A 16,726-nucleotide genomic window follows, 5' to 3' on the forward strand; every position below is an offset into this window, starting at 1 on the left:
TATCCGAACATACACAGACCAAAGAATAATTAAAAAATATCATCTTGGCAGGAGACAGAACATTTAGCAGTTTTCAAGGTCGACGGCGAATGACGTCGCCACGAGCAGCACCACAGATATTGAGATGAGTGAGATGCAAGACTTCGCTCTCAAACAGTCACTCACACACAGTATGCGCATGTGCACGGGTTCGCTTCACGCTGTTCATAGCGTGGCAGCCAGGGGACCAAAACAGCAGAGAAGTTGAGCCTTGCGCTTGAACACTATTAGTTGTTGCAGAAATTGACCCACTATGCTGTTAACTTTCAGCATCTACGTCATATCGCTGAGTCTACCTTTAAAACCAATATCCTGCAATTCTATACATTTTGTCATGGAACTGAGAGTACATTTAGCAGTTTTTAAACTATTCTACGCATTTTGACATGGCTAATGATGTGTTCAGGGTTGAGAATGTTACTTTCTAAATGTAATCCGTGAAAGTTAATAGTTAGTTACCTGTCCAAAATTGTAATTAGTAACGTAACTTTTGGATTACCCAAACTCAGTAACATAATCGGATTACTTTCAAGTACTTTTAGATTACATTCTCCTTAAGAGGCATTAGAAGACAAACATCCATCAAACACATTTGGGGTGTCATCAAAGTGGTCTTTGGCTTGTGTTCAGACTCGCTCAGGTGGAACAAACTTAAACTTGCACCTTTTTTCAATGCTGAATTGAATGTTATTGAGAAAGTAGAAAGATGTCATAATGGCTGTTTGGCAAACATCCTTTCTGAATTTAAAAGTAATCATGTAGTTTTTCAAAAGTATCTGTAATCTGATTACAATATTCTTGCTGTAACGTAACTGACAACAGTAAACGTTTTTTGTAATCAGTTACTCCCCAACCCAGGTTCTTATGCTCAGACGTTATAGCAAAATGAATGGGAGCCTAATCTAGCTTTTATTTTGTTGATTGTAAATTCTCAAAGATTATAGGCTAGGTTACACCTTCAAATGTTATAAATGGAATGAAATGCCTTTGTTCTCTCTCTTATCCTGTATCCCGTCCATGGAGGAAGGTTGTGTGCCTAGTAGGCATTTCTTTGTTCATGCCTTGTAAGTTAACCTTCGGATCTATATGCTTGGAATAATGCCTTGTAATGCTTGTTAATGCTTTATAACTTAATCTTTATGCCTTGTATGTGAATCCATTAATTTAACAAATAAATTAAATACACTTGTATTTAGAATTCCATTTCTGAGACATTTCTTGATTGCCTATTACCGTAACTCAGCTATAGTGTTCTCACATCTTGCTATTTATCTTATGGAGTCAGACAATTCATTTAATGGGCTAATTGCTTCGTCTTATTCAGAGTCGCATGTGATGTAAATATAACATACATATATCAAATAATAATACCCCACTACAAAGGTACGGTGATGGAATAGAGCTAGATCCCAATGTAAGAGTAAGGTTTTGGGATGAATGCAGAAAATAAGGTGTGAGGTTAACACAGGCTTAGGAGATCTTATACGTTTTGTTCTATGAGATAATATCAGTCAGTTAACATGACCTTTATGAATTATGAAGCTTTGTATGTGCTTTTTTGTTTTATTCTACAAAATGCTTCAACATTCACAAAAAGTGACCTTAGCTGCAGTTGCGTAGGCAGAAATCAGTTGATGGCAGGGCCAGCAACAATCTTACATGTGCCATAATTTGGGCACTCAAAATCATTCAATTATCATAAAAGCCGACCCTACACAGCAAATTATCCCGTGTTAAATCAACACTGACAGTGTTCAATTTGACACTGGGCCAGTGTCTATACAGGTCCACACTTTTGAGTGTTAAATTAACATGGTGCTTAGTGCAGACGCTGTTACACTTTGTAAGTGTTAGGGAATGAACACTTTCAGTGTTATGCAATAACACCTCATATAGTATTTTTAACACTAGGAAGTGTATGTAGTTTGCACCAATGGTTATGCAATAGCGCCTCATTTATTTAACCATTACACCAAGACATCCGCATCTCTTGATCAAGGGTCACTCAGTGTTGGGTTAAGGACATTACAATAAGTCTTTATTGCCACATGCACTTATGTAAGCGTTTATAAAGACTTCAGAATTGGAAGCAGAGTTCCACCCATGACTGTATTTGTTAGTGACAGAGACATGGTTGCTGTTCATGTTCAGTCCTGTGGACTTCACCAAGTGAGTTCCTGCTGTAGGAGAATGGTATCATTAAAATGTTACTGTTTATGACAATACATTACATATATCATAACGCATTGGTCACCAACCCGGTCGATCGGCAGTGGTCACCAACACATCAGCACTGAGTTCACATCACTAGCTTAATCCCATATCTGTTTGTGCTATCTTGCCAACACTTGTCATTGTCAATCTTGCCAACACTTGTCATTGTCAATCTTGCCAACACCTATGTCATTGTCAATCATGCCAACACCTATGTCATTGTCAATCTTGCCAACACCTATGTCATTGTCAATCTTGCCAACACCTATGTCATTGTCAATCTTGCCAACACCTATGTCATTGTCAATCTTGCCAACACCTATGTCATTGTCAATCTTGCCAACACCTATGTCATTGTCAATCTTGCCAACACCTATGTCATTGTCAATCTTGCCAACACCTATGTCATTGTCAATCTTGCGAACACCTATGTCATTGTCAATCTTGCGAACACCTTTGTCATTGTCAATCTTTGTACAAAAACAGATCTGCTCTATGACATCACACAGCAGCCAGAGAGAAAGAAGAGACAGAGACAGAGGACAGAGACAGATAAAGGGAAAGAGGAGAGAAAAGGAAAGGGTGAGGGGGGATTTATGTATTTCTGCTGGAGTTCAAGGTCCACCCTCATCAATTCTGCATTTCTATCTGGTGTATCCTCCTGTCCATACCAAACTCCACGGTGGCTAATTGCTAATACTTTTAATAAAATGTGTGTGATGTGATCAGACATTATGACATTGTCAAAACATTGGCTTTCAAACAAAGTGTAGGGATCAGGCATGACTGCAGACCTGGGTTCAAATACTAGGCTATACGTTTAGCGTTTGTTCTAGCCTGCCCGGCGTGCCAGGTGGGCAGGGGTTTGCCGGTTTACAACTATGCTATTGGTTCCATTGCGCCAGGCAAGCTCAATGAAGCTGACAGAAAAAAAAGTAGCCTCGAAAGGTTTCAGCTGTTGAGAATGTAACTGGGTCAATTGAAGTTACAATCTTTTCAAGGTACATTTGGGGTCAATTGCTGTTGTGATTACTGTTATGGATTCCTATCCACCCACTGCAGATGATAGTAGTGTGTGTGTTACTCACATGGGAGAGTCTGTGCACTGCTCTTGGGGTGATAGGGAGTCCTCGGACGCGGTGATGGACCTCCTCCCACCTGCCCTGGGAACTTGGGCGTAACCTGTCCATAGAAATCGAAATAAGAATCAGGACAGGGTCAGGCCAGGCCTCAACTGGGGCCTTCTGGTAAAAACTTGCCCCGCACCAAGTGACATGGAGGACCTTCGTCAATGGCATACGCTCCTTATCGGAGTCAAGGGTTTACGTCAAGTTAAGTCAAATAGGCTAGACATACCTATATGGCTCAAGCTTTCCATGTAGGCGCGCCAAAGCATGGAAGGGATGGGTGTGGGTGTAGGGGTGGGAGACCCCCCTTTGTTAGCCAGGAAGCATTGCTGGCTTGGACCTGGGGGGTAGTCCAGGAGATTGTCTGTGTCAGAGGCCGGGGACCGTGGGAGACAAGGAGAGGAGCCGTTGGTCAGGGTGTGTCTGGCCATGACAGGGAAGAGATGAGGTGTGGGGGAGTTGCCAGTACCACGCCAAGGGTCCCTCTTCTAGGGACAGGAGGAGAACACAGCAAAAACATAATAAAGTCAAATACAATAAAGTGAGGTAACACGTCATTTGAAGGGGTATACATAAAATGACAGGCATGAACCCAAGTGATTGAGTTGGGAGTCCAAAGCCTGAAATAACCCTATCATTTGCCAAACGGAATTAAGAGTTTTGTTTTATTTGGAACTTGTGTCCAAAGGTCTTCTCGTCTTTTACATGAATTAATGATGTGCTGCTTTTGCTGTCTCCATATCCTTTGTTGTTATTGTCTAATTATTGTTGCTGTAGTATGTATTAGCTTGTGCAATCAAAAAAAATCATCTTTAGGGGATGGATAAAGTACTATCTAATCTTACCTTATTAGTTGAGTTCAATGTCCTATTTCCTTTATCAACAATGTCATCATCTCAATAAAAGCGTGTTATGCCCAGTACAGGAAATCATTGCTACATGACAGACCAGGGCCGTGGATAAAAACACATCTGGGAATATTCCTCATCACTACAAATAACAGTGAGCTATTCTCTGCCATCTGCTGGCTGTAATGCCACAGGCACACACAAACACATAAACGCATGTGCGCACACCCACCCACAAGCACACACAAACCAAATAAAATAACATGAACACACATCAATACAAATATCACATGAGCCCACTGACTTGTCGCTGGCTCGCTGGTATAAAGTCATACTTTCATTTGTCACCATGACAACTCACACCACTAGAAGTTAAATATACTAACATGGCAAGGTCAAAACTCCTCATCCATATCCCAGCTTGAACCCAAACTGAGCTGTGCCAGTCGACCCACGTTTCCATGACAACCGTCCATCTGGCCGGCTTTGTACGGGGGAGAGGGAGCACAACCTGGGCATTGCTGGTGCCCATCGGGCACTGTCCCAATCTCCTCCTCAAAACCCATTACGGGACCTTGTAGTGTGTTCCTTTGGCACCACCGTCCTCTGTGAACAAATGAACGAAGACAAGAAAAGAGCAAACTATTATGGAAGCAACATGTTTGACTCCATTCCATTTATTCCAGCCATTACAATGACCCTGTCACCCTACAGCTCATCCCACCAATCTTGGTCCTTGGTCCAATGGGAATAAGTGGTTGAAATTATATTCTGTCCATAGGCATACAGCTCCTACCTTGGACCAGAGACACCTCGTGCTAAGGTAGGGGACAATAAAGTCTACAGAGAGCGATAGAAGTGCAGATGATGTAGTGAAAACATTACCATTGGAGAACTGAGATGGGTGTTGTTGACCTTGGCGTTCGCAGAGCACTCACTGATGTTGTTCTGGTGGAGAACTCTAACCTTGGAGCAATACCCTAGGGAAGATGACAGAGTGGACGACTTGAATGGATAGTGGCCTGATCCACTAGTTGGAAGAGCAGCTTAATGCGTCAACATAAACTGTGTCCTCTCAGTACATGTACGCTGTCTCTGTATTTTCCTACTGTGACCTATCAATTAGTGTCCAGTGAAACATCTTTGTCTCACACATCTCACTGTAGCAGGACTATAGCCAACATCTCCATAGTGATGGTGTAAGCTCTGTGATGTAAAAAGCTCCTAATTACAGGGGTGCTAATGGATCGTGTCATGAGAACATTTCTGACCAATCTAGAGAAGGAAGCAGTTTGGGTTCTGAGAATAGGAAGCTTCTGGTGTCCTCCTCAAAGCAGGCCAAGGCCTTCCCCACTGCAGCAAAGCATCCAGTGGTCAATCATTGTGGCCCTGTGTGGCTCAGTCAGTAGGAACTTGGTGCTCACAATGAAAGGGCCATGGGTTCAATTCTCGCTGGGGTCATACAGTATACTAAAATGCATGCGCTCACAGTAAGTTGCTTGTAAATGGCACATGATCAACTTGCTTATTGTCTATTAGGCCGTTGTGTTAAACACTTAGCCAATTGTTGGACCAAAGTCCCTTCTTAACATTTAGAAGACAAATTACAGCACCTGGAGGAATCAACTGTACCAATTCAACTTTGACGGTTTCACCTAGAGAAAAATAAGTAAACAAATAGTAGTTGAATATGAGCATACAATATTTAACATTGTAGTATTATGTATGTATCAAATAGGCTTGTCTACAGGCACAGGTATATAAAATAGAACTTTACTCTCCAGCCTCTATGCAACATCTCCTGGGCCAACAGCATAGTGGAACACCTGAATAGGAAGAGAAACGGAACAAATCTCATTTAGAAAATCTTGTTCATACACATTCTACGATTTCTCTGTTACCAGTGTATGGGACAACTGCATGGTGCCATACCTCCTGGCATCCAAGAGAGCTAGCTATAAGGTGTACAGGCTTTTGTTCCAGCCCTGCTCAAATCCACCGGAGTCAGCAAATCAAGCCTGCTGATGAACAGCTGTGTAGTTGGTATCTACTGTGCAAGAGCTGGGCTGGAACAAAAGCATGCACACCTGATAGCTCTCCAGAAGAGTTGGTTGGCCACCCTTGGTTTAGAATAATCAGGAGATGTGTCACATTGATCCACCTTCTCAAATCTCATCTTCTCTTGAAACAGGAGTGGGAAGATGGGGGAGGCACTCCAACTTGTGGTATTGGCCCATGAAGCACCCACTGAGGAAGATGTCATCCTTGGCTGGCAAATGCACACTAGGGCATGATGCCTGAAATGCATCATTATATTTAACAACTGGTTATGGTGTCATGACATCGGGTTTGCAAACAGTTAGGATGTAAGTTCCCCATTGATAATGTAGCAATTGAAAAGGAAGATCCAACCAAATTGGGGCTTATACCACAACTCTCCAATGATGATGACCATCTGTGCCATAAAAGCCCTGGCCTCATGGCAGCGGCAGTAGTGCCAGTACAGTACACTCAATGATACACAATACTGCAAATCAAAAAAGTCCGGTAAAATCAAACACTGTGGATGGATCCCACAAGATATGCATAACCAATGTCATTATTGTTATGCATATCCTGCATGAAAACGTACAAACTTGCTAGATATGCATGTGTTGGAACTGAGACAGTTGAGTTTATTTTCCTGGTTGCTCGAGAGAACCCAAGGCATTAGTGCTACATGGACGTGTTAGTTGAATGGGCTAGTTTCCAGGTAGATAACGTTAAATACAACACTGTAAACGACGCTCCTCACAAAAGTAAACTACTGTGAAGCAGGTACGTTAGCTAGCTAGTTGAATTAACAAAACGTTCTTACCGCCCTGAGCTGTAATTAAACTACCACTTTCATTGCTTTTCTATTCATTTGATGTTAGCTAGCTGCTAATGTAGTTTATCAGGCCATGTATATTTAGCAAACAGAAGCAAGCAGAGGTCAGCGTCATGTGTTTCCATGGCGTCTGAAACTTTCAACCAGATTATTTTAGGTGTATGATCTTTCCTTGGCCACAAGAGGGCAGTGATTGCAGTGATTCTCCTGCAGAATTACCCATTACATTTACAGTGTTCCAGTGCTTGGATGAATTACCAGGCAACTTTAATTGCACATAGGTGTATGTAGGTTATTTTTCCTACAGAGACCCAATGTTATACCGGTAATATCAGTCTGTGTAAGTCAAAATGTTTTAATTTAATGAAAAGCATTAGACTTGCTACAGAGCACCAATAACAGGTCAAAAGGTATAACATATATCAAAAGTGTGTGACTTGTTCACTTAATATATGCACTCCATGTCAAATATCTTCCATTAAAAAAGCATAAATCAACAGAAATCTGATAACAAAACACGGACTAAAAATTACTATAATTCTGCAATCAAAAATAACTCAAACTCGCAATTCACTAAATCAACCATTTTGCAACAGATAACAATTCATATTAAGACCCAGAAGAACATGGTAGCATTTGGGGCTATGCTGCAGTCTGCTCTTTGGGAGCCTCTTTCAACTGCAGTGTGTCCTGTCCTCCCTGTCCTTTCTCCTGTTGGTCCTGTGTGTTCGTGGTGTTCTGTATGACTGTCTCTGCTGTGTCTGAGTCTCTGTCAGAATCCTCCTCTTCCTCCTTCTCTTCCGTCGCTGTTCCCTCTTGGCCCAGGGGAATGGCCCCTTTCCTTAGAGGCAGGACGGTGAAGAAGGCCTCCTGCCAATCCCTCTTCTCCAAGTACACCAGCATGATCTCAAACACTGTGGCAGGGAACATGCACACACAAACACAGTTATACATTAAGAATTGAATATTAAAAACCCTTATCACATGCCACTCATGTTTTTATTCAAATTTCATAAGTCTGTCAATGCTACACACTACATGAACAGGCTACGGTAAATGGAGGTGGTTTCCTATCTTGAGGTGTAAATCATTAGGATAGTTCCTCACCGTGGTTGACCGCCAGCACTTTGCGGCTGTTCATCTTGACGAAGCTGTTCAGCGGGAGCTGTGCGTGGTCGATCCTCAGCTCCTGAGCCCGCTCAAAGGTGATACCCTACAGGACAAGGTAAAAGGTCAAACATAATGCTCACGAACGACTGACATAAATGGGACCTGACGAGGGTTCTTATTTCAATGGCTCAGATCGAGGTGAAGTGTCTAGGGGTAGGGGGTCGATTTGGAATTGGTTGTCTTGACTTGCTGCTTAACATACCCAACATGTTGAGTTAAAAACAATACTCAATAGACCATAAATTAATCTTCCAAATCTTCTAGGTCATTCTGTAGTCCTGACCTTGTGGTGGTTGTGATCCACCAGGCCTCCGATGACGTAGGCCTTGGTATCGTCCAGCTCCGTCAGAACGTTGGGAGAGTCAGAGGTCAGGTAAACCAGCTGCTCCTTGGCCACCACCTTGTGGTACGCCTCTGCTTTCACCGTTATATCCTGCCCAGGACGGACACACACACATACATACATACAAACAAAAAGGTACCAGGTGTTAATGTAAGTTGCCACCTCCTAACCTACACAACACCCACAGCCCAATGACATATTACTCTTCCTTCTTCACTTGCTGCCGTCTTGAACCACTCAGATTGCATCCCTAAGTAGTGGGATATTTAATGGATAATATGGTTGGCATCTGATGGAAAGTGTTGGCAAGTGTTTGGGAGAGGTGTTGACTTGTTAATGTATCCATTTGCACCCAGCTCAAAACATATATTTTTTATTTTATTTAAACTTCATTTAACCTGGCAAGTCAGTTAAGAACAAATTCTTATTTACAATGACGGCCTAACCCGGGCCAAACCCTAACGACTCTGGGCCAATTGTGTGCCACCCTATGGGACTCCCAATCATGGCCAGTTGTGATACAACCTGGAATCGAACCAGGCTCTGTAGTGACGCTTCTAGCACTGAGATGCAGTAGCGTAGACCGTTGCACCACTCTTGTTCCACCAGACAAGAGTCTTGCCTACCTTTCACCAGAGCTTTAAATATGGAAACCCCCACGAGACATTACTCCCCATATGTATGCATACCCCTCAAGTCATTTCCTATCTTCTCAAACAAAGTGTAACACGCACAGTGCCTCTCTGAAAAACACCCCCCCCCTAACTATTTCCATTAGTCATTTCAACATGCATTGGCAGTGCGTATCCAAACTAACAAACAGGGTACACTCACCTTCCAGTTAACCCATCCTTCATCGGTCTTATCCATGTTTTGCTTCAGCTGTCCACCAAGGCTGGTTAGATAAAACTGGGAGAAGAAGAGAGAGAAAATACAGCACTAAGATGAATGAGTCTTGAATCACGTGAGTTCAGTGGTGGTTGATGGATGATTCTGCAAACTGATGATGATGATGATGCAGGGGGTCCTGTGGGGCAGGTAGACTCACCTGAACAGGGTGCACCGCTCGTCTGTTCACCGCATAGCATCTCTGGATTTGCTTATGGAGCTTCCTAACATCCTTCACAGGGGAAACGATACATAAAGCACCAAACACAGGGTTCAATACTGTGCCATCTTCTATGTATACGGAACGTTGCAGTCAGATAGGAATGCCATGAATAGAACTGCCGTGATTCGTTACTCTACATGTCCGAGATTAATGTTTGTTCTACACAGTATATTTATATCTGAACATTCGACAACGTTGTGCCCTACTGACCACGGGGGCCCTGACAGTCTTGCTACCTTAAGCATCATGAGGTTGTCGAAGCTGCAGTCTATCACCAGTCTCAGGGGGCTGCTGGGCTTCACCTCTTTCCTCAAACGCTTCCGGCCAGCCACAAACTCCCCTCCCTCCTCCCCCTGGGTCTTCCTCTCAAGGCTCCTCTTCTGCCTCTTCTCCTTCCGCTTCTGCCTGTGAAGCACACAGTCAAACAGAACTTTAAAAGTTAAGACAATACACGACATGATGATCATACACAAAATGGTGCTTTCTGCTTTCGGATATCAACAACATTACAATTTGTCATGTGGGCATTCTTCAAGGTACAACTTGCCATAAATCAATAGTGGCAATCTTGGTAGATTTGAATGATGTTGTTGTTGTTTGTAAGCAGTATGATGATGTCATACTGTTGAGTTAATTATTGCCCAGTATGCCCATAACCACTAAGAGGTAGCCTAAGTGAATACAGGGGGCAGTTTAAATGTAAAACATCACTTCTGTGAAACACAGTATACCTAGCTAGTTATCTAGCTACTTGCCTGGAAACCCCATGTTGAATTGCATTTAATTCTACGTTGGCACACATGAGTGTTCAATAAAGTTGCCACTCTCAACCTCTACAAGCCAGTATGTTGAATTAAATGAAATTTAAAGCATACTATATCAATTGTTACAACTATTGGTCCTTTTGACCGTAGGAATGTGAGACAATATATCCACAGGATATAACGTTACTGACTTGCGAAGGTTCCTTTCCTCTTCCCATTTCTGATGCCTCAAAAGCTTCTTCCTCTGGTTTTTTGAGAGAATCTCTGTTCCCCCGTTATTACCGATATGTGCATCCTTATTCTCAGTGGCAACATTGTTCTCCCGGGACGGTGTCAAATCTTTGACAGTGTCGCTGGACATTTGACGAGTATTTTTTATTCTGTTGTAAACTGAATGCTGAGTGTCTTCGACCAAGCTGCCTGGTTGTAACTACTAGCTAGCTTGTGTTTAAATATACGCACGTACTACGGAAAAGTAAAGCTTACCAACCTCATGCATTTAATAATTCACACACACATTAACTAACTATTGTTTTTAATCGAAAAGTACCATCTAAGAACCGAACAAATTGGAAAAATATTCCCTGTCAGTCTGGCCATTCCACATGTAGCTTTTTCGTTGTCGCACAGTGTGTCGTCATCAGCAAACACCTTATTCTTCTTAGGTGGGGTTTAATGGAGGTTGGCATCCTATTTGTTGCATTACCGCCCCCAACTGGACTATAGTATAAAGCCATTATACTTTGTGATACAAAATCGGAAAAGGGGAAATGAATAAAAACACCCTTCCAGCTAACCCTACACTCATCAGAAACACACTACCTCGTTCCACTACTTTGACAATATCTGCTCCTGCACCATGCCAACGGCCTGGGGAGATGAGACACCACCACTCAACACAGCCAGGAACTCTTTTGAAGTCAAATCTCATACACCCAAGTACTTCTCTGCAGCTGCCACCACAACATCTATTTTCTGTGATTTGAGTTCCATTTCTGCAGTTCCATTTCTCTGAACGCTAAGAAGCCAACCTTACTGATGCATATATCACTCATTGGCCTATCCCTCTGTGCTGTAACAGATCTACTTCTCACAGGGATCCTCTCAGGATCCCTCACCCTTGACCCATCCTCCTCTACTTTCCTCACTACCTCAGCATATGACACCTTCTGCTTGACTCTGACTCTGGTCACCTAACCTGCCTCTCTCGCACCAGACACTTCCAATCCCCAGCAACATGGGCACCCCTACAGTTGACACACACAACTTTTTACAGCCAATCTACACAATCCCAAAATTGGGATCATAGAAATTAAAGTGAAAGTTCTTCTTCAACTTATAAAACAAGTTGAACTTGTTTCAGTTGAAATGAGATATAAGTGATATCTGACATTTCTGAAACATGAAACTCTTCCCTGTTCTCCTCTGTTTAACTCCAGGTGCAGGTAAATTATTTAAGTATTTTCTGTTATTGTTATTATTTTTTATTTATTTCACCATTAATGCTAACTTTCATCTCTGTCTGTTTTCACACCCTTATGTCCAGATGTGCTGGGATCCCTACAGGTGCAATGGCTGCCCTGTCAACTGATGGATGAGAATGTATGGACAAATGCTGAGGGACACATTGAAACTAAAGGCATCTACAGAGATGCTGTGGTGCAGTTTGGCAACTCAGGAGTCATAGTTTAGTAATGGAGGGTAAACTCAGTTTACCCAGTTTTCTTTTCATGAATTTACCCATAGCCGTTAGTATGATTATATGGCTCTGGGTTTTCAAACAAAAAAGATCCACAAGTTAAAGGTGCAATATGCAGAAATCGCTCTGGCATTTCCTGGTTGCTAAAATTCTAATAATTTGCCTAATACCTTCCCCACACTCTCCCTGTAGCCCCTGTCTCTGTGTAGCTGTTATGGTGCTTATGAACCGCTCTCCGTCTGTGTTGCTGGGCCTGCAGAAGGAGCCGATCCTGCACTGTCAGTTTGACGTGGACCACAAGGCCTCTCACCTCACAGTGGAGTGGCATCTACAGCGGCACGGCGCGTACCGAACCAATCTGTTCCGCTACTCCAGCAGCTCAGGGCAGACAGAGGGCAGTGGGGTGGCAGTAAAGGGCATTGCCAGGGGTGACGCCTCCCTGACTGTGCCCGTTACCAGTGTGAGCAGTGAGGGGACGTAGGTGTGTTCCATCCGCGTACTCCTACTCAGTGGTAGCCTGGACATTGCCCTACTTGTCATGGGTGGGACCTCTGGGGGTGTGAGGGGTGTAGCTCACCGTGTTGGGGTGAATTCAGTTTTCAACTCAGTCAAATCAGGAAGAGTACAATACTTTACTTGCGGAAGTATACGTAAAGGTTCACAACTTCACATAATCACACGACAGACACTATTAAATGATACCTCACTAACCTCTCCATAATATTGCCCGTCTTTCGTGTTTCACCCTCAGAGCCTCCCCGTGTCTTGACCACCTATTCAAGGAGACCAGTAGTGGTCAACGGCCTGAGTAGCTGGAGAATATCACTTACTACAGTCACCATAAAAACAATGATGGTACCTACTCTCTGTCAGCCTTTGTCGGGCTGCGGCCCTCCCCCGAGGAGTCAGAGTGCGCAATGTATTCCTGTAGAGTGTCTCCTTGCCAGGTCTGTACATCCACAAGAGCATTATTATAACTCCTACATATGTGTGGCCTGTACCATTTTAAACCCAGAGTTTTTAGCAGCTTCATGGTTAAGCATGTTACTGCTCTGCAATTTGCTGTTAGTGCATAGGGAAGATTGGAGCTATATCCAACACGGATCAATTGTAGGGTAACTTGGGGTAAAACGTAACCCTACCTCAAAATGTGTTTTTTGGGAGTGACTTAAAAAATTGTGATGACATTTTTAGTTGAGTAGTGGCAACCAGGGAAAGCTTTGGGGCGGAAAGGCCAGACATTTCTCCAGAGGAAACAATGTGTGTGGTACTATGTTTTTTATTTTTTTATTAAATAAATACTTTTATTTAACATTTCTGTAGTGCTTCTGGATTGTGCATTGTTTAAACAGTTATGCTATACTTGCTTCTGTCTTTGTTAATCTGGAAGACATAGCCTATATAGTCTGATGTAGACTATAGATTGTAGCAATAGAAGTAAAATCCATAAAGTCATATTATCATTTCCAAACAGGGAGACTGGAGGGAGGGACCTCGGGAGAAAGGGAAATGTCCTCTGTCAGTATGTCTGGAATGTGTTGCTGGCCAACTGGGATTAAAGGGTCTCTTCCACATCAATTTGATCCTTCCGAAGTCTGGCCACAACCCTGTCTGTGACCTTCCTCCGCCTGGGATTAGCCACGATACACAAATGCTGCTGGATCAGGTTTGTCGGGCATAAAATGAGATGACAAAAGTCACTGCTATTAACCTACCATAAAATGGTCTAATTGAACACACTTCAACGGCCATCTATAGCTTTCATAGACAATTATTTCATAGACAAGTCTCAATACCCTTACACAACTTGTCTTGACCATTACAGTGTGTTATACTCTCTCTGAATATGTCTGTCTAGAAATAGTCATAAAAGAGGCCGGTTTGGTATCACCTGTTTCTTTGATCTTACAATCTTACTTCCTTAGTGAAAGCTGGAATGTTCCGCTTCATAAACAGTCATTGTCGTTAGATGACAGGCATTCCATATCCAGAGTGGCTTGCATACCTTGTTTATTTATTTTCTTTATAGGGCTTATATAGTATGTGGCATTCTGTGCTGGGCTTGTGCCCACTGTTGACTGCATTTTGACCAGTGTGGACAGGTGGACTGTAAACGTTTGATGTTAAAGCTCCATCAATAAAAGGACAGTAGATAAATTACAGGAGTCAGGACCACAACAGGTGGTGCAGTATTTGTGTCCTTTTTGCCTGGATGCATGCCTGGTGAAGGCAATGCTTCAACTCTAGATACAATGCTCTTAGGAAAGCAAAGCAACTCTGGATCATTCATGCTGTGGGTTTCAGAATGGAATGGATGTGTGATGAAGCAGAAAAATAAATAATTGAAACATTCTATGTAAATAAAGTTAGATCTGGTTTGAATGCTGTCACAAGTGGAGAGAGGAGTAGGCAGGAGGCAGTCGCAGGTATAGAACTACTGAGTTTTTAAAGCACTATATAAAAGCGGGACGAAACCCAAAGTGCAAAATAATAAAGTACTCAGGAAATAGTAGGAGAGATTCCTTTCAGGAAAACAAGCAACATTTACAATGACCGACAAAGACAAATGACAGAGGGAGTATATATACAGTGATAGAGTGGGTATTGGAACCAGGTGTGTGTAATGATGACGAGACAAGTCCGGGGTTGATGAGTGGGCGTTTGCTTCAGCAGCGGGGTGCCGTCAACCTTGGGGACAACCCCGGTGTCACGCCCTGACCATAGAGATCCTTTTATTCTCGATGTTTGTTTGGTCAGGGTGTGACTCGGGTGGGAAAGTCTATGCTTTCTGGTTCTTTGTTTTTGGCCGGGTATGATTCTCAATCAGGGACAGCTGTCTATCATTGTCTCTGATTGGGAATCATACTTAGGCAGCCTTTTTCCTTTTCTCATTTCTGGGTTGTTGTCTTTGTTAGTGGCATGTATAGCCTTACAGAGCTTCACGTTCGTTTTGTTGTTTATTGTTTTGTTGGCGACATTTAAAATAAAAGAATGTACGCTTACCACGCTGCACCTTGGTCTGGTCATTTCCTTGACGACGATCGTGACACCCGGAGACACAGTGCGGGTCAGTCGGGAAAACGCCAGGGGAAGTCCCGACTGAGAGAACGGTCCAGGACGTCCCGCGCCGGAACCCAGCACCGCTCTTCGGGACCGTACACCTCCCAGTCGACAAGGCACTGGAGAGACCCCCCACAATGCCGTGAGTCCAACAGGCTGTGGACAGAGTAGGCCGGGGCCCCCTTGACGTCCAAGGGAGGTGGAGGTGCATCGTGGGGTCCAGCAGCTGTAATCTGTACGTCACCTCATTGACTCTCCGCAGCACATTGAATGGCCCCACAAACCGTGGGCTCAGCTTCCGGCAGGGCAGATGGAGGGACAGGTCCTTCGTAGAAAGCCAGACCCTGCCACCGGGGTGAAAGACAGGGGCCACACTGCGGTGACGATCAGCCAGCACCTTCTGCCGGAGGACGACACGCTGGAGACAGGTGTGCGCTATGTTCCATACCTCCTCGGGGCGCCGGAACCAATCGTCCACCACAGGAGCCTCGATCTGACTCTGGTGCCAGGGCCGGCTGAGAGCTTAGAACACACTGAAAGGGTTTGAGGTTAGTGAAGGAGTGGCGGAGGGAGTTTTGTCCGTATTCTGCCCAAGGCACTCCCCCGGCCGGTCCTGACAGTAACTACGAAGGTACCTACCCAGTTCCTGATTTATCCTTTCCACCTGCCTTTTTGATTGGGGATGGTACCAGGAGGTGAGGCTGAATGTGACCTCCAGTCGTTCCATGAAGGCCTTCCAGACACGGGAGGTGAACTGAGGACCACGGTCAGACACGATGTCCTCCGGGATCCGTAATGCTTCTGCGGTCTGCATGGCCTTAGGGAGACCAGACAGAGGAATCAAACAACATGCTTTGGAAAACTGGTCCACAACGACCAGGATGGGGGTGTGCCCCTCCGAGGGGGGAAGGTCTGTGACAAAGTCCACGGGGGGATGGGACCAGGGTCATTGTGGAACCGGCAGCAGGTGGAGTTTTCCATAGGGGAGGTGTCTCAGTGTCTTGCTCTATGCGCAGGTGAAGCAGGAAGAGACGTAAACCCGGACGTCCTGGGCCAAGGTGGGCCACCACTACTTGACGGAGAGACAGTCGATAGAAAGGGCTATACCCGGGTGCCCCGACACAGGTGCTGTGTGTGTCCAGGCGAGGAGATGGTCCCGAACATAAGAGGTACGCCCCTCGAGACAGTGGGCAGGTGAGAGCTCCTGTCGCAGGGCTCAACAGATGTCCGTGTCCACATTCCACACAACCAGAGCCACAATGCAGGACAGGGGAATAATGGGTGTCACTTTCTCCCTCCAATCCTTTGTGTCATGCACCCGAAACAACGCATCGGCCTTGACGTTGTTAGATCCCAGTCGGTAGGAGAGGGTAAAGTCAAACCTGGTGAAAAATAGGGCCCATCTGGACTGACATGTGTTCAGCCTCTTTGCTGCTCGAATGTACACTAGGTTCAGGTGTGCCGTCCAAATAAGGAATGGGT

The 16,726-nt window shown here is 44.2% G+C and overlaps 2 protein-coding genes across 2 annotated transcripts; both read right to left on the reverse strand.

Annotated features, from left to right (window-relative positions):
- Window positions 1–2,396: 2,396 nt before the first annotated feature.
- Window positions 2,397–7,133, reverse strand: LOC139417516 (spermatogenesis associated 6-like). Its single transcript, XM_071166778.1, is given in 14 exon segments — window positions 2,397–2,723; window positions 3,342–3,435; window positions 3,606–3,868; window positions 4,615–4,716; window positions 4,718–4,834; window positions 5,114–5,169; window positions 5,172–5,208; window positions 5,461–5,516; window positions 5,519–5,581; window positions 5,842–5,883; window positions 6,006–6,054; window positions 6,390–6,435; window positions 6,437–6,525; window positions 7,086–7,133. Coding segments are annotated over 14 exon segments (1,389 nt in total).
- LOC139416115 (tRNA methyltransferase 10 homolog A-like) lies at window positions 6,875–11,129 on the reverse strand. Its single transcript, XM_071164412.1, has 7 exons — window positions 10,677–11,129; window positions 9,958–10,126; window positions 9,659–9,730; window positions 9,445–9,519; window positions 8,551–8,700; window positions 8,205–8,310; window positions 6,875–8,011 (listed from the first exon to the last, which is right to left on the reverse strand). Exons 1-7 carry the CDS (start codon window positions 10,844–10,846, stop codon window positions 7,740–7,742), a joined length of 1,014 nt encoding a protein of 337 aa, XP_071020513.1. The 5' UTR covers window positions 10,847–11,129; the 3' UTR covers window positions 6,875–7,739.
- Window positions 11,130–16,726: the final 5,597 nt, after the last annotated feature.

This window comes from Oncorhynchus clarkii, chromosome 9 (genome assembly GCF_045791955.1).
Source record: "Oncorhynchus clarkii lewisi isolate Uvic-CL-2024 chromosome 9, UVic_Ocla_1.0, whole genome shotgun sequence".
In the NCBI taxonomy this organism is placed as follows: Eukaryota; Metazoa; Chordata; class Actinopteri; order Salmoniformes; family Salmonidae; genus Oncorhynchus; species Oncorhynchus clarkii.

Excerpts from the sequence above, each read along its gene's own strand:
- LOC139416115 (XM_071164412.1), bottom strand. The coding sequence starts at position 10,846 with ATGTCCAGCGACACTGTCAAAGATTTGACACCGTCCCGGGAGAACAAT. Across the intron at positions 10,127-10,676 it reads GAGGAAAGGAACCTTCGCAA|GCAGAAGCGGAAGGAGAAGA; the intron begins GTCAGTAACGTT and ends TGTGCTTCACAG. Across the intron at positions 9,520-9,658 it reads GAGCGGTGCACCCTGTTCAG|TTTTATCTAACCAGCCTTGG; the intron begins GTGAGTCTACCT and ends TTCTTCTCCCAG.